Raw genomic sequence first — 16,357 nt, 5'->3', positions numbered from 1 at the left:
AACGTAAATATAACACAAGATAAAAGGTTGCAACACTTAATAAATAGTATTACTGAAAACATGTGTTTCATTAAGGGTCACAACCTTGCGAAACAACAATATTTGACCTATAAATTGATCATTCCGAATTTAAAAAAAACACATAATAAAAGTACATACTATTCACTATAAATTTTAGATTTTATCTTTCTTACCTACGAGTTTTCATCGGTCTTATACAAACTTAAAATAAACTAATCATGAATATTCCTGCACGCGGACTCTAAGATAATTTAAGAGTGATTAAAATACTATTAAAAAAATGATTATATTCATGATTTCAGTCCTTATCCATTTAAAAGACAATCAACTTCCAACACATTTATCATCATAGAATGGAAACATAGACATTCTAATTTAATACTCCCTCCGTCCCATATTATAAGCAAATTTTACCTTTCTAGATTCATTAAATAATTAATGTATCTGATCTATATATAGATTAGATACATTAGTTATTTAATAAATCTAGAAAGGTAAAATTTGCTTATAATATGGGACGGAGGGAGTAATAAACAACCATCCACAACAATAACAATAAATACCATCATTGCATAATCAATTATTCTTATATTCTAAATTTCTCATAAAATGAGAGTTTCAAGTGGGAGGATCTAATTCTGTCTTACTTAATCCAAAATCACTATAAATCAACATATATTAATTTTATAAAATTCAAGCCTAAAAGAAATCCACTTTAAGTCAAAATCACTATAAATCAACATATATTAATAATATCACTCCATTCAAGTAAAGAGAGAGCAGATACCATATTATTAATCATCAATGGAGTATATAACAGTACACATCATAAAAACAATTGTGATAATTATTGTAGAAACATGAAAGCATTACATTTTAGATCGGGTAGGAAATGCAGTGGTATCAAAGACTTTAAGGAAAAATCGAGTTCTTGGAATAGAGAGTTTTGATTGCAATATGGTACCAATTGTAGCAATGAGTTTACTCTTCACTTCTTTATTTATGCCACCCATTGATATTATTTCAGCATAAGCAGCTGGTTCTTTGTTACCTTCAAATGATATTGGCACTGATGACTTCAATAGCACCATCACAAACTGCACAATTATCATATTATTATCACAATATAGATTTATTAAAAAATTCACAATATGATCTCTTGAAAATTTATATTTATTTTACACCACTTTAAAATTATGTAAAATAAAAAGAATTTGTCACTTTTTTGGTTTATTTTTATAATAGTCATTATTCTGGTTCCGTATGTTAAAGATATTATTGTTGAAAAATTCTTTATTACTAGTTGGTATGTTAACTTTTTTTGGGATTTGTATAGGAAAAATAATAGTCAATAAAACTCAAACATGAGTATTGGAAAGATTTGAATTTAAGTATGCGTTAATATCGTTCAATCTATTTATTAATTAAATTAAAACTTAAGCATATTAATATATTATTTTTATCATAAATAAAAAAGAAAATAAAAAGTTAAGAGTAAATGATAAAATTGGATTAAAAAAATTTATTATGAAAGTTAAAAGAAATCATAATGAGATATATTTTTTTATAAACAAATGTTAGTTATTTGGGTAAAATTGAATGGATCCAGGTTTGAATCGTGAATGAAGTCATTTTTCTTAAAAATAAATCATATAATGAGATATGTTTTCTTATAAACAGAGGTTAGATATTTCGGTAAGATTGAATTGATCAAGGTCTGAATCGTGAATGAAGTCACTTTTCTTAAAAGTAAATTATATAATGAGATATATTTTCTTAACAAATGTTAGATATTTCGGTGAATGAAACCATTTTTCTTTAAAGTAAATTATATAATGAGATATATTTTCTTATAAAATGAAGTCATTTTTCTTAAAAGTATTTCAATCACTCTCTTTATTAGAAAATAAGAATATCCAAGAGATAATTCAGCGAAGAGGATGTATAATTTTTGAGTTAATGATTTTCGAATTCAACGCCTCTAACCTGCACCCTCTGACCCGATCCCGGAACCGAAGGGGTTGTTTGGATGTGACAAATGACATAATACTTGGAACCACCACATATGTCCATGTGTCACCTTATCCTCTATGTCTCCTTTGGTGAGTTTAATGTTTCAAGATCTTTATCAATATTTTTAAAGTTAGCTCAACTTTCTATGTGAGACTATTTGGAAGGTGTTTATTGCCATTAACTCAATTGCTCATTTTTGTCATATTGAAACACATCCATGTCAATTATTGTTCATAATTTTCAACAATAAATTAGTTATTTTAAAATAAAAGTGGAATTGCTTTTTTCTTTATTTCAAGTCATTCTTGCATGCATATGAATTATGTGACATGAATGGAGAGAAAACCATGGCTCCTATTTCAAAATTATATAATTTTAGTAGTTTAATTTTTAAGTGAAATATTGTGAGTTGGAATTTATGTTAATGTAATTAAGAAATATAATTAAGAGATTCTATAGGCTATAACTATCAACTCAATTATACTAGATTTTCAAACTATTTGTATTCAAGATTTTAATTTTCTCTTTACATTGTCATAAATTCTTTAAAACAACCATGACAATGATTCAAACATTATTTATTAACTTTTTTTCCAAACATTAATTTATGTCAATTTTTTTTTGCCAAAGAATGCTCTAATTAAAAACCATTTTGTCGATTTTAAAATAGTTTATCTGATTTATAATTTTACAAAAGATTAAGAGTGATATAAATAATATTCATTAAAAAGTTAATAGGTATTTTTCCCCTATCATATAAACGAGTTTTGAAAGAAAAAAAACTTCTGTAAATTTTGTTTTGAATTCACCTCTGCCACATAAAGATTCTCTTATTTTATGTTAGTGTGTGAGGCACTTTAGTGAGGAGAGAAAGAGAGAATAAGAAAATAAGGATTGTATTATTGACTTAAATGAATTGAATTACAAAGTATCTATTTATATACACCTAAGTGACTTGACTACTAAGTAAAATAGCAAACTAAGTAACAAATCCTAAACCATAATTAGCTTTGGGCTTTGGCCACACAACTCAACTTGGATTATATCTAATATCTCAACATACCCCTATATAATCCAGGTTGTCGAAACACACTAATCATTATCGATCTGAACTATTCCTAATTTCTTTCTCAACGTTAGAAACCCGTCGATCTTCAATCCTTTGGTGAAAATATCAGCCAATTGTGCTTCACTTGAGCAACCTTACTTTAAGTTCACCTCGATTCACCTTCTCTCTTAAGAAGTGAAATCTAGCTTCTATGTTCTTACTTCTTCCATGCAAAACTGGATTCTTCGTAAGATTTATGGCTGACTTGTTGTCGATCTGCAGTACCAGAGGTTTCTTCACTTCGACCTCGATCTCTTCCAGCACAAATCTGATCCAAATTTCTTGACACGCAACATATGATCCTACTATATATTCATCCTCACACGATGACAATGCCACCACATGTTACTTTCTCGAGCACCATGAGACTGAGGCACCAAATACTTGAAAGAAATATCCAGTAGTGTTTCTTTGATCTTCCTTATCTCCACACCAATCAAAATCTGAATAACAAGTAATCATAGCTTTTTTGCTTTCAGAGTCTCGTCAAAATAAAATTCCATAGTTTGTTGATATTTTTAAGTATCTCAGAATGTGTGACACCCTTGGTTCACTCATATATCTGCTCATTAATCCGACTAAGAAATATATATCAGGTCGACTGTTGAACACGTATCTCAGAGATCCGATAATATTTTGAGCAAAGTTGCATCGACTTTGTCTTCCTCTATATGCTTCTCCAACTTTAAATTTGGTTTGATAGGAGAAGATGCATGAGTCGAATCATCCATCCTGAATCTCTTGAGTATCTCCTTGGCATACTTTATTTGATGTAGCATCATACCTTGCTTCGATATTCTAAATTTCATGCCTAGGAAGTATGACAACTTTCTCTGACATTTCAAATTCCTTCTTCATCAACTCTTTGAACTTTAACAAGTTCTTCAAGCTATTTCCAGTTACTAGAAAGTCATCTACATATAAGCAGATGATTATTATATCTTGTGCCACAACTTGAACATAGATACCATACTCAGATTTGCATTTGACGAATCCTAATTTGACCAAGTATGAGTCAATATTTTTGTTCCATGCCTAGGTGCCTCCTTGAGACCATATTGTACTTTGTGCAACTTACAAACTTTCCTTGCTTCCTCCTTAATCACAAACCCAAGAGGTTGTGTGACATACACCTCATCATCTAAAGGTTCATTCAAAAATTCTGATTTCACATCTAAGTGAAATATCGACCAACCTTGCATACATGCCAAGGCTACCATTAGTCGAATAGTTCCAATCTTGTGACAGGTGCAAAGACTTCAGAGTAGTCGAGTCTTGATCATTGAAGAAATCATCGAGCTACTAATCTCGCCTTATGTCTTGCTATCGACCCATCAACATTGTGCTTCAACTTGAACACCCACTTCACTTCAATAGCTTTTGTATGTGCTGGCAATTTAACCAACTCCTATGTGTTGTTTCTTTCGATTTGTTGTAACTCTTCGATTTCCACTTCATATTATTTAAAGCCTCGCTATAGTTGATTAGTTCAGCACCTATAAGTAAATCAAAATTAACTAGTTCTCCATTTGTTGTGACTTTATCATCACCAACCACTTCATAGACTTGAAGTCTTGTTGGACGAGCTCTAGTTCTTTGAGGTCTCTGACTTGGCTAGCCATAACTTCGCCGACTTCGACTGCGTCGGGTATGTCAGCAACAACTTTGACTTCAACTGGAATATTGATAATATCTTCGACTGCAACATCATTACTTGCTTCATCGAAATCATAACTCATCAATGGCTTGTCAGTTGCATTACTAGAATTCCAATCCCAAGCAGAATTTTCATCAATCACAATATCTCGACTAATCATAATCTTATGATTAATTGGATTGAACAACCTGTATGCTCCAGTATTATGATATCCTACTAGAATCATAGGTTCACTATTGTCAACAAATTTCCCTCTTCTTGCATAAAGGACATGCTTGTAACACATAGAGCCAAACACCTTAAGATGACTCATTGATGGCCGGTTGCCACTCTACGCTTCTTCAAGAACCTTGTTCTTCAGCTTCTTGGCAGGGCAGCTATTCAATATACAAACAGTAGTCGAAACAACTTCACCCCATAAGGATTTTGGTAAATTCTTCTGCTTCAGCATGCATCTCGCTATGTCAAATATGGCCATGTTTCTTCTTTCTGTTATTTCATTATGTTAAGGAGTATAAGGAGAAGTTACCTCATGATATCCTACCAGAATCATAGGTTCACTCTTGTCATCAAGCTTCCTTCTTCTTGCATCAGGAATATACTTGTAATACATAGAGTCAAACACCTTCAGATGACTCATTGATGGTCGTTTTCCACTCCACGCTTCTTCAAGAACCTTGTTATTCAGCTTCTTGGTATGGCACATATTCATTATATAAACAACAGTCGAAACAGTTTCACCCCATAAGGATTTTGGAAAATTCTTCTACTTCAGCATGCATCTCGCTTTGTCCAATATGGTCAGGTTTCTTCTTTCTGCTATTCCATTATGTTTATGAGTATAAGGAGAAGTTACCTCATGATTAACACCATGTTCTATACAGAATGCTTCAAATATCTTGGATGTGTATTCGTCACCTCCATCTGTTCGCAGAACTTGATCTTCTTTTCACTTTGGTTTTTGACAAGCATCTTGAATCTCTTAAAGATTTCAAATACTTCGTCCTTTCTCTTGATCACATAGATCCATAAATTTCGACTAAACTCATCGATAATTGAAACAAAATACATGTTTCTGTCAATGGTATGCTCCTCAAAAGGACCACAAACGTCTGAATGTACAACTTTGAGTATGCAAGAGGATCTCATTGGCATAGTCGAAACGAAAGACTTCTTAGACTAGTTTCTGACTAGACAGCCTTCATATAGTTTATCGGACATCTCAATACTTGGTATACCAACTACCATCTATTTAGTGATTAGTTGATTGAGCGACCTAAAATTAAGATGGCCGAACCTCAGATGCCATAACCAACTATTTTTGTGCTCGACAATTATTTCCAGACATTGTACCTGAGTCAAACTGATCATGGTCTTAAATGTTCTATTCTTCGAAAAATGAGATTTCAAGACCAAGTTATTCTAGATGTCGAAAAGTTCTAAAGCTCCATATTTCATAACCACTGAGAACCCCTTTTCGACTAGTTGTCCAACACTTAGCAGATTACACTTTATTCCAAGGACATAGAGTACATCTTTGATCAAGGCTTTCGCTCCATTACTCCTTTGAATAACTATGTTTCCAGTACCTTTAACTTGCAACGAGATATTATCAGCAATTTTGACCTTTCTATTCTTCGAATCATCGAAATCTAGTAACCATGCTTTTCGACTAGTCATATGATTCGAGCAACCTGAGTCGAGGAACCAGATCTTGGATTTGACATGGTCATATGCAACTGCAACCATAACCACCATATCATCAGAATCTTGGATCTCTTTCCTTTGTCCTTTCCTTTTATCAATCCCTTATCTTTTCTATACCAATAATGCTTGGCCAAGTGACCCCACTTTTCACAATTATAGAAACACACACCTTTTTTCTCTTCTTGGTCTTTTTTATTGGAATTTCCTTCTCCTCTTTTCGAGGATTCAAAAGCTCTATCATCGACCTTATTCTTGTGAGGATTCGACCAAGACTTCTTGCCCTGAGTCTTGTCGATTTTTCCTTTGAACTTGTTGGAACCACCATTCTTCTTCCATGACTGAGCCTGTAGTGCTTGTATCGAGTCTTGAACTTCTTTCGTTTTGAGCATCCTAATCTCATGCGCCTCCAACGAACCAACCAAATCTTCCAATTTTAGGGTTTCAAGATTGTTGGATTCTTGAATAGTTACGATAACGTGATCAAAGTGAGAGGTCAACATACACATTACCTTCTCAACTATCATCTTATCAGTTAGAGTTTCACCACAACCCTTCATGAGATGGACGAGTTTTTGCACCTTTAACACATAACCTACAATTTTTTCGTCTTCTTCTATCGACAATAATTCATATTATCGTCGCAAATTTTGCAACTTGACAACCTTGACTTTCTTGCCTCCTTCATAGTACTTGACAAGAATATCCCATGTCTCCCTCGCCGATTCAGCATGAGCGATTTTTTCGAAATTAGTCGCATCAACCGTTGATTGGATGTAAAACGCCGTCTTGCAATCCTTTTTCTTGGCATCCTTGTGAGTGGTTCTCTATGTGTCGGTTGCATCTTCACCAATCATAGGTACACCATTAGTAACCACTTCTAGGGTTTCATGAAAGTCAAATAGAGATTGCTTATGTTTTCTCCATCGAAGTCAGTTCTTGCTGTCAAGAGTTGGAAAGGAGTTTGGTAAATTTCTATTACCGTTTATATTTGCAGCGATTGATCAACAACAACCTACGATCCCAGAAACACGATCTATGATGTGTAATTCTTGAAAACATGATTAAGAATCTAATCGTAGCTCTAGATACCAATTTATTAGTGCGCGAGACACTTTTAGTGAGGAAAGAAAGAAAGAGAATAAGGAAACGAATTGTATTATTGAATTGAATTACAAAGCGTTTATTTATATACACCTAAGTGACTTGACTACTAAGTAAAATAACAAACTAAGTAACAAACCCTAAACCCTAACTAGATTTGGGCTTGGGGCATACAACTCAACTTGAATTATATCTAATATCTCAATATTTTGTCCCCTCAAAAAATTTAATCATAAAAAACAATGACATAGCAAAGGATTTTTCAAAGATCGCAAATTTGACAAGGTCAAAATAGGTATAAATCCTTAAAAAGTACATAATATTTATTACGTTATTTATGGGTAAATTTTTTGAGGGGACAAAACAGGGGATCTTCATATGCCAAAGGTAAATTCAAACTTTTTTTACATATGATTTTTCAAAACTCGCCTATATGGCAGAGGACAAAAATACCTATTAACCCTTAATTAAATTAAACAATTAAAAAATATAATTAATATTCGATTGAAAATTTAAAAAATTAGTCATTTTGTGACAATTTGTTCTAAACAAATCAATTATTTTACAATGAAAGTATTATTATTAAAAAAATCAATTTTATATATAAAAAAAGAACATAATTAAAAGTATAATATTAAATGGATAATAATTTTTAAATTACAGTAATTTCTCTATCAAATAAAAATTACTCTTTTTAAAATATTGGTATTCACTAGATCACCAAATTATTTAACAAAAATGAATATAAGAAATTGTTTAATTTTTATTTATAAGAACAAAAGTGGTATACAAATATGGACATAGAAAATTAAACTAATGAGTATATCTTATAAAGTCATGGAAAAGAGTGAACATAAGAAGATTAAGAAGATATATTTAATTTATTAATGGTTTAAATAGTTATTTAGTCCACATAACTTGACGTTTTTTTCAATTTGGTCCCTGAATCTTTTTTTTTTTGGAAATAATCCCTTAATATTAATTTTTTTGTTTTGTTTTTGTCCTTAAAATTAAAATCCGTAAAAAAGTCTGCGGATTTCCGGCGGATATGTGTATTTAAAATTTACAGATTTCCTACGGATTTTCCTTCGAATATTTCTGCGAATTTTTACTTTAGAGGCTAAAAGCAAAATGATTTTAACATTCAAAGACTATTTCTAAAAAAAAAATAAGATTCAGGAACCCAATTAAAAAACGCGTCAACTTGCAGGGACCAAATGACTATTTAAGTCTTTATTAATAATTAATTTGATTTTATGTTTGATACGTTATCCATGAAAACGATCTAATTATTACAATGTGTGATAGACTCATATCAAATAGATTAATATGGTATCTACTTAATTTTTATTAATTTGAGGAAGTCGTATGATAGAGTGTCTAGAGAGATTTTATAGAAAATATTAGGAAGTTTCAAGTAGTGTGAAAACACGGGGTGAAGACTTGAATAATTTTCTTATTACAATAAGATTGAATAAAGATTCAACTTTATATCTTTATGTTTTTCATTTTCATTTTGAATGTATTTACAAAGAGCATTCAGGAATTAGCACCAAAATATATGTTTTTTTCCAGGTGATATATTCATATTTAGAGAGTCAAAATAGGAATTAAATAGGAGGTTGATGACAAGCCTTAGAAGTATGTGATTTTTGTTGTGCACAAATATGAATTAAAAGTCTCACATTGCTTAAAAAAATGGAGGTTAATCACTTTATAAATGAGAGGACACATATATCCAATTGCTTAAGATTTTGAGTGAATATATGGTGTCTCTCTCACTTGTTTGAGCGAGTATTTGACCAAATATGTTGTATCCCCTTATCGTGACTCATTAGTGGTATTAGAGTCAATGGTTCGAGTAAGAGACAAATTCTTTGTATCAAAAGTCTTCCTGACATGGTGATGGTCAGACAACGTATCCTCTTGAAGTACCCATGATGTGGTAAGAGTGTCAATGATAACACAACTATTATGGATGAAAGAGCTTATAATTGAGTGGGAGCATAATAGATTGACTTACATTTAAGGGGGATATTATTTTGCACGAATGTGAGTTGAAAGTCACACATTGGTTGAAAAAGTGGAGGTTGAACACTTTATAAGTGAGAGGATCCGTATACCCAATACCTTAGACTTTGTTTGGGAGTTTAGAAGGGATGGGAAATGAGAGTTTCGAAAAATTGTTTTTTTTAATATAGAGAAATCTTTAACATTTTTGAAAAAAAAAAGATTTTGTTTAAAATGACAAAATAGTGTTTATCATTTACATATTTTTAATTTTTGGAATACTATAACAATATAAATTATATTTGAACAATTTTTCTAAGTCCTCCAAAAATCTCTAAACCCTTCCTCAAATATAATTTTTTAGGTTCCCAAATTATGGATGTTTTGATTTTTGAATAAATCCCCCTAAATCCTCTCCACCTAAATCCTTCTATTCTTTTCACTCAATCCTTCTTTTTTTTCAAACCCCATTCATCTCTTTCTCTCTAAACTCTCAAACAAAGTCTTAAGATTTTGGGTGAATATGTTGTGTCTCTCTCACTTGCTTGGGTGATTCTTTGACCTAATGTGGATGTTTCCCCTAACGATGACCCAATTTTCACCTTGGTAGAAACAATATCGTTTTTGAGGGTGTGCAAGGCGAGCTACCACACATGATCCAAAATTTATCAAGAATAACCATAGATAAATAGGACCTCCAAAAATAGGGTCTCTAATTGTTTTTTCATGGTCGGATTTTGATTAATCTATCCATGATCTCTAAAAATTTAAGACAACTATGGATAGAAGAAAGACAAAATATATAGAATGTATTTTTTTTTTACCAAAAAGCGATGTGTGCTTCCATTTTAGAGGTGATAGCTAGAAATCATATCATCCACAAACTACATAATTTAACTATCTTGGTTTTATAGTATAAAAGAATAGAGAAAAAGAAGATATAAATCATCAAATTCAAATAAAGTGGTTGAAATGAAGGAGAGTCACGTGTGTTTAATTTTATGTGATATAAAAGTATCTTTCAAATTAAAATAAATTTTTTATCAGACAATTATAAGGCCATCAATGTTATATGAAATAAAGTGTTCAACAATAAAGAATCAAGATGAAAATAAACTAATTGTATCAGAGATAAAGATACTATGTTTGATAAGTTATTAGACTATACAATTACAAATTATAATTAAAAATGACAATATTATATAGCACTTCCCCAGATAAAAACATCAAATATTATAGGGGTTTTGGTCAAATAGGTCGGCTTTTAATATTAAAGATTAAATTTAGTGAGATTTTTTAATTTGGTCAATATTCATTAATGGTAGTTCATATGAACCGCGAATAACTCCTTTAGGTCGGATAGTTAAAATTTTGTTAAAAGTATTAATATTAATATTGTTTTACTTAAAAATATTTGTATGTTAAATATTATATAATTAAAATGTTACATAACCAATGTGAAACCAAACAGGTTTGTTTTTCGTGGGTACAATGATTAAATAATCACTCTAATGTAAGACAAGACATCAATTTTCTAATCAACATACAGATGAACCTTCAAAACCTCATGTCTCCAAAGTCGGAATAGTTGCATCATATCATAAATTAAAATATCTCTTCAAAACACTGTTTTTCATTTTATTCTGTTGAATACGACACTCTAACTAGAAATAGCCAAACAATATTGACCAAAACTAAATTACTTGAATCAAAACTTGGAAGAATCTAATCAACAACATGAATCATTCTATTAAAACCAACCAACCAAAAAATTGAACCTCACAATTATATTAAAAGCTTTGCATGAAAAACACAGAAATTGGTACCTTTTCGGGTTTTCCGATGATTGTTGAGATAGCAGTGGTGACTTCAGAAAAGATGGAATCAGTATTAACTCCATCTAAGTTAAGATTGGTGGTGATGTAAAGGCAAGGCATCTTCTTTTTGTTTTCAAATATGTTGTGGATGGATCTATGTTCCAAGATTTGGAATCCAAGTTGACTTGGTAGAACTTGTTTTGCATCTTCCTCCTCTAGGATGTGGGTGTATATATATACTACTATTATCTTCAATCTGTACTTTATTATATAAAACCTTCAACAAAAGTTAAGATATTTTAAAAAATAGTTGTATTAATAATGTTGTCAAATCAACAACTTCATAAAAAATATATATAATACTTTGTAATTATTGATGTGATAAAGACTTAAGATTTATGTTAGGAAATTGCATAAAATTTTCTGGTGAGATTTGTGGAAGAGCAAAGTAATGTAAAAATACACTAAAAATAATATAAAGTGAAATATATAATATTTAATAACAATTTTTTTTAATAAAATCCACAATTTAACTACACTTAAAGAAATGTTTCTCTTTAAATATTTTTCATAAAATTCTCTCACTAAATTTTTTTTTTCTTCCATTATTAGATGAAACTAGTTAGGTGTAACTTTCTATTTGTTAATACAAATGAAACAAGTACTATTTTTTTATAGTTAAATAAATAAATAAATAAATATTTATAATGTATAGGGAATTTTTCTCTTTCTCTCTGTGCATTCTTTCCTTGAATTTCTCTCTACCTTCCTTATTTCTATTTTCTTATATTTCTTATGTTTTGTTTCTTCTTCTTTCTCTCTTCTTTGATCAATAGTATCTCACTTGAAGACGGATTTTAATTGGTCCTCACACCTCGATCAAACATCAATCTTTATTAATTTGTTATTCTTGCATGCCAACTGAAATTGAGCACACTTCAGTTTATCAATTATCATCATTTTTGTTAACATGTCTGTTGGGTTCTAACTTCCTTGAATCTTGATCAATGTTAGCACATCATCCTCAAACAGAGATCTGATAAAGTGATAACAAAGTCCAACTTATTTTGTTCTTGAATAAAATGTTGAATTCTTTGTTAGATGTATCACACTTTGACTATCACTATACAAAATACTTTTTCCTATGTAAAGTCCAACTCTCTTAACAATCTTTGAAACCATATCAATTCTTTGTTGGCTTCAGTTACTACTACATACTCAATCTATGTAGTAAATAAAGTAACAATATTTTCTATTTGAGATATCTAATTATATGCTCAAGTAATAACAATAAATACGTAGTCGATTGTACTTCTTCGATAATCAACATCACCAATAAAGTTTGCACCAACGTAGTCTTGTACTTTTATTTCTCTTTGGCCAAAGTACACACATTCTTAGTAGTGCCTCGTAGATACCTCAAAAATCAACTTAAATATTTTCCAATTTTTTTTACCTAGAATCGACATAAACCTGCCAACAACTCTCACTAGATGGACAATGTCTGGCCTTGTACAAACCATTACATACATCAGACTTCCAAGGGAGGAAACATATGTAATATTAGACATGAAATCTTTTTCTTCCTTCGTCTGAGGTGACTGGTCCTTGAATAGGAGAAGATGACTTGCTAAAGTTGTGCTAACTGGTTTGGCATTGCACATCTTAAATCTTTGCAAAACACAGTTAATGTATTGTGCTTGAGACAACTGCAAAACTTCTATTTGATTATCTATCGTGATTTGCATACAAATAATGCTTTTTCAAAGACCTAAATATTTCATGTCAATCTCTTTTGATAAGTTTATCTTCAAGTCTATGATCTCATCCATATTTGAACATGCTACCAACATGTCATCGACATAAAGTAACAAAATGACATAATGGACTTATATCTCTTGAAAAAACAACTGTGTTTGATATTGCACTTCTTGAAACCTTCCTTGTGCATGAAGCTTTCAAACTTTATATACCATTGTCTCATAACTAGTTTTAGGTCACAAAAGCTCTTCTTTAGTCTATACATCATATTCTATTTCCCTTCTTCTGAAAATCCTTCATGCTAGTGCATGTATATCTTCTAAAATAAATCTCCATGAAGAAATGAAGTATTCATGCCCAATTGCTCAAGATAAATATCTTTAGTGGAAAAAATACTTAACACGTACCTGATAGTATTAGGCTTCACAACTAGGGACAAAATTTATGTGTAGTCAATTCCTTCATTTTAAGAATCCTTTTTCTACTAGTCAGGTTTGTATCACTTAGATCCACATGACTCCTCCTTTACTCAATACACCCATTTATTGTGAAACACCTTCTTTCCACTAGGTAACTTAGTTAGTTCCCATGTTTGATTGGAAATTAAATATTTCATCTTCAGGTTTGCCTCCACTAGTTATCAACATGTAGTCCATGTGTCTCCTATTGGGAACATGAGGTTTAGTAGACATTCTCAATACAGGAGTAAGATTTAGATGCTCTTGTGAGTCTAATAGTTGTTTAATCTTAATTATGTTGATTCCTCCAACTGGAAACTTTTAACACTAGGACTTTCAAAGGCGTTGTCTACCTAAGCATACACATTATCACTTAATTTTGAGTAATTGGTGGTTGTGTAATTCTTGTCATTGTACATAACTCTTTCAATAAAAATTACGTCTCTACTACAAATCATCTTTTTATTTTCATCACCCTAAAGTCAATCGAAAAACTTGCTCTCACCATAACTGATTAAAGTGTACTTCTTTGATTTAGAATCAAGTTTATTTCTACCTTAATCACTAATGTGTACTTATACTACGCAGCTGAGAACTATAATATGCGAGAGTTTTACCTCTTTTTCGCGCTATAGCTCTTCAGGTATTTTTTGATCCAACAAAACTGATGGAACCCAATTGATGAAGCAAGCTAACAAGTTATCTTTATTCCCAAATCTACTTTGGTAAGTGTGACTTCGCACGCATGCTTATGGATCTCTTAGTCAATGTTTAGTTTATATGATTTGTTACACTATTATGTTCGAGCTTCCTTGCACAATTCTCTCCATTTTTATCTTGTACTCATAACAAAAGTTCTTGAAAACGATGTCTTCATATTTACCACCATTGTTGATTCTGACCGTTTTAATCTTAAATCTTGTCTCATTTTCCACCATGGCTTTCCATCTCTTGAATGCCTTATATAATCCAGACTTATGTTTCAGAAGTCATATAATAGTTATTTCCACCAATGGCTGAGACAGTTGGTGGACCCTTAACATCACAATGAATAAGCTCAAACCTATCTTTATTTGGGGTTCTTCCACTTATCTAAAAGCTTACTCTTTTTTTCTTTCCAAGTATATGGTTTTCACACATGTCAACTTTTATTGATCAAAGAATTGGTAGTTTTCCTTTTGAGTGCATAACATTCATTCCTCTCTCTCTCTCTCTCTCTCTCTCTCTCTCTCTCACACACACACACACACACACACACACACACACACACACAAACACACACACACACACACACACACACACATACACACACACACACACACACACATACACACACATACACATATGGCATAAGGTCCATAGATTGGGACTTTCATTGATTGAAACAACAATAAAATGGCATGCTATTTATGTCTTGTAAAAAGTATAACTCTTCCTACAGCGAGAAATCGTCATCACGCCTTTTAAATTTTTATAATCATAAATTTTGAATAGAGTTATGTAGTTGTCACTAGCCAACTCGCCTACAAAGATTAAGTTTTTTGTTAGGTTAGGAATATGTCTGAAAAATTTCAATTCCCAGACAAACCCATTTAGCTTAATCTTTACTTCACCTTTGCCTACAATCTCATAAGATTGTTCATTACTAAGGTAAATTTACCGAGGTTTACAAATACATAATTCTTAAAGAATCATGTATGGGAAGTAGCATGGAAGGATGCTTCAGAGTCTGACACCCAAGACTCTTCCTTATTTTCCAAAGAGCATATCAAAGCATCACCTCCTCCCTAGGTTAAATCAGCATTTGCTTCATCTTTTGCATATTGATTCTTTAATGGAATTATACATTATTTTTTGTAGTGATCTTTATTTCCATAATTCAAACATCCAATACTCTTCAAATTGTTGAAACTACAATGATATCTGGATTTCGATCGTCTGTCCTTTAATTTACCACGTCAATATACCCTGAATGAATTTCTTCCTTTGACTTTATTTGTAATACTAAAGAGAATGATGATTCACCCAACACTCTCTGTCAGATCTTTTCACTGAGAACCATATCATAAACATCATCAAATTTAATCTTTATACTTCCTGACATGCTAATTACAACTGTGACTGTAGTACTTCAACTATTTGGTAGCAAAGACAAAAGTATCAATGCTCGTGCTTCATTTTCAAATTTGATTATAACTAAACTCAATTGGATTGTGAAAATATTTAGTTCATTGATATATTGCGCAATTGAGGCGTCTTCAGTCATTTGAATAGTAAACAACCACCTCATCAAATGAACTATATTTGATGTTAAAAGTTTTGCATATATTCTAGAAAGATCCTTCGTAACAAAAGTTTTTGTCTTCTCCTTTGCAATGTTAAAATTAACATTCCAAGATAGAGACAAATGAACAACACCCATTGCTTGCAAATCGAGAAGATTCAACTCATCTTCCTTCATTAAATTTGGCTTCAATTTTATGAGAGATTGATGTAGCTTTCTCTGATACATATAATCTTCAATTTGCGTCTTTCAAAAGCTAAAGTCCGCACCATCGAACTTTTTTCTTTTCACTATTCCGCTACAACCATATATATTCCAACTCAAATCTGACATCCTCATGATCGTCTTTGAAATTTATATGAATCGCCGTGTTTTAGAACACTTCTGTGAAAAATAGGTACCTCCAACAAAATTTTGTAC

The 16,357-nt window shown here is 31.3% G+C and overlaps 1 protein-coding gene across 1 annotated transcript; it reads right to left on the bottom strand.

The window, feature by feature from the left end:
- Positions 1–784: 784 nt before the first annotated feature.
- On the bottom strand, positions 785–11,756 carry LOC127118266 (uncharacterized). Its single transcript, XM_051048426.1, has 2 exons — positions 11,444–11,756; positions 785–1,118 (listed from the first exon to the last, which is right to left on the bottom strand). The coding sequence occupies exons 1-2, from the start codon at positions 11,552–11,554 to the stop codon at positions 891–893; spliced, it is 339 nt and encodes a 112-aa protein (XP_050904383.1). The 5' UTR covers positions 11,555–11,756; the 3' UTR covers positions 785–890.
- Between the last annotated feature and the right edge of the window lie 4,601 nt (positions 11,757–16,357).

The sequence above is a fragment of the Lathyrus oleraceus genome, chromosome 2 (assembly GCF_024323335.1).
Source record: "Lathyrus oleraceus cultivar Zhongwan6 chromosome 2, CAAS_Psat_ZW6_1.0, whole genome shotgun sequence".
Taxonomy (NCBI): Eukaryota; Viridiplantae; Streptophyta; class Magnoliopsida; order Fabales; family Fabaceae; genus Lathyrus; species Lathyrus oleraceus.
Note: the sequence above shows the minus strand (reverse complement) of the source record. Positions and strands in the feature narration are given on the sequence as shown.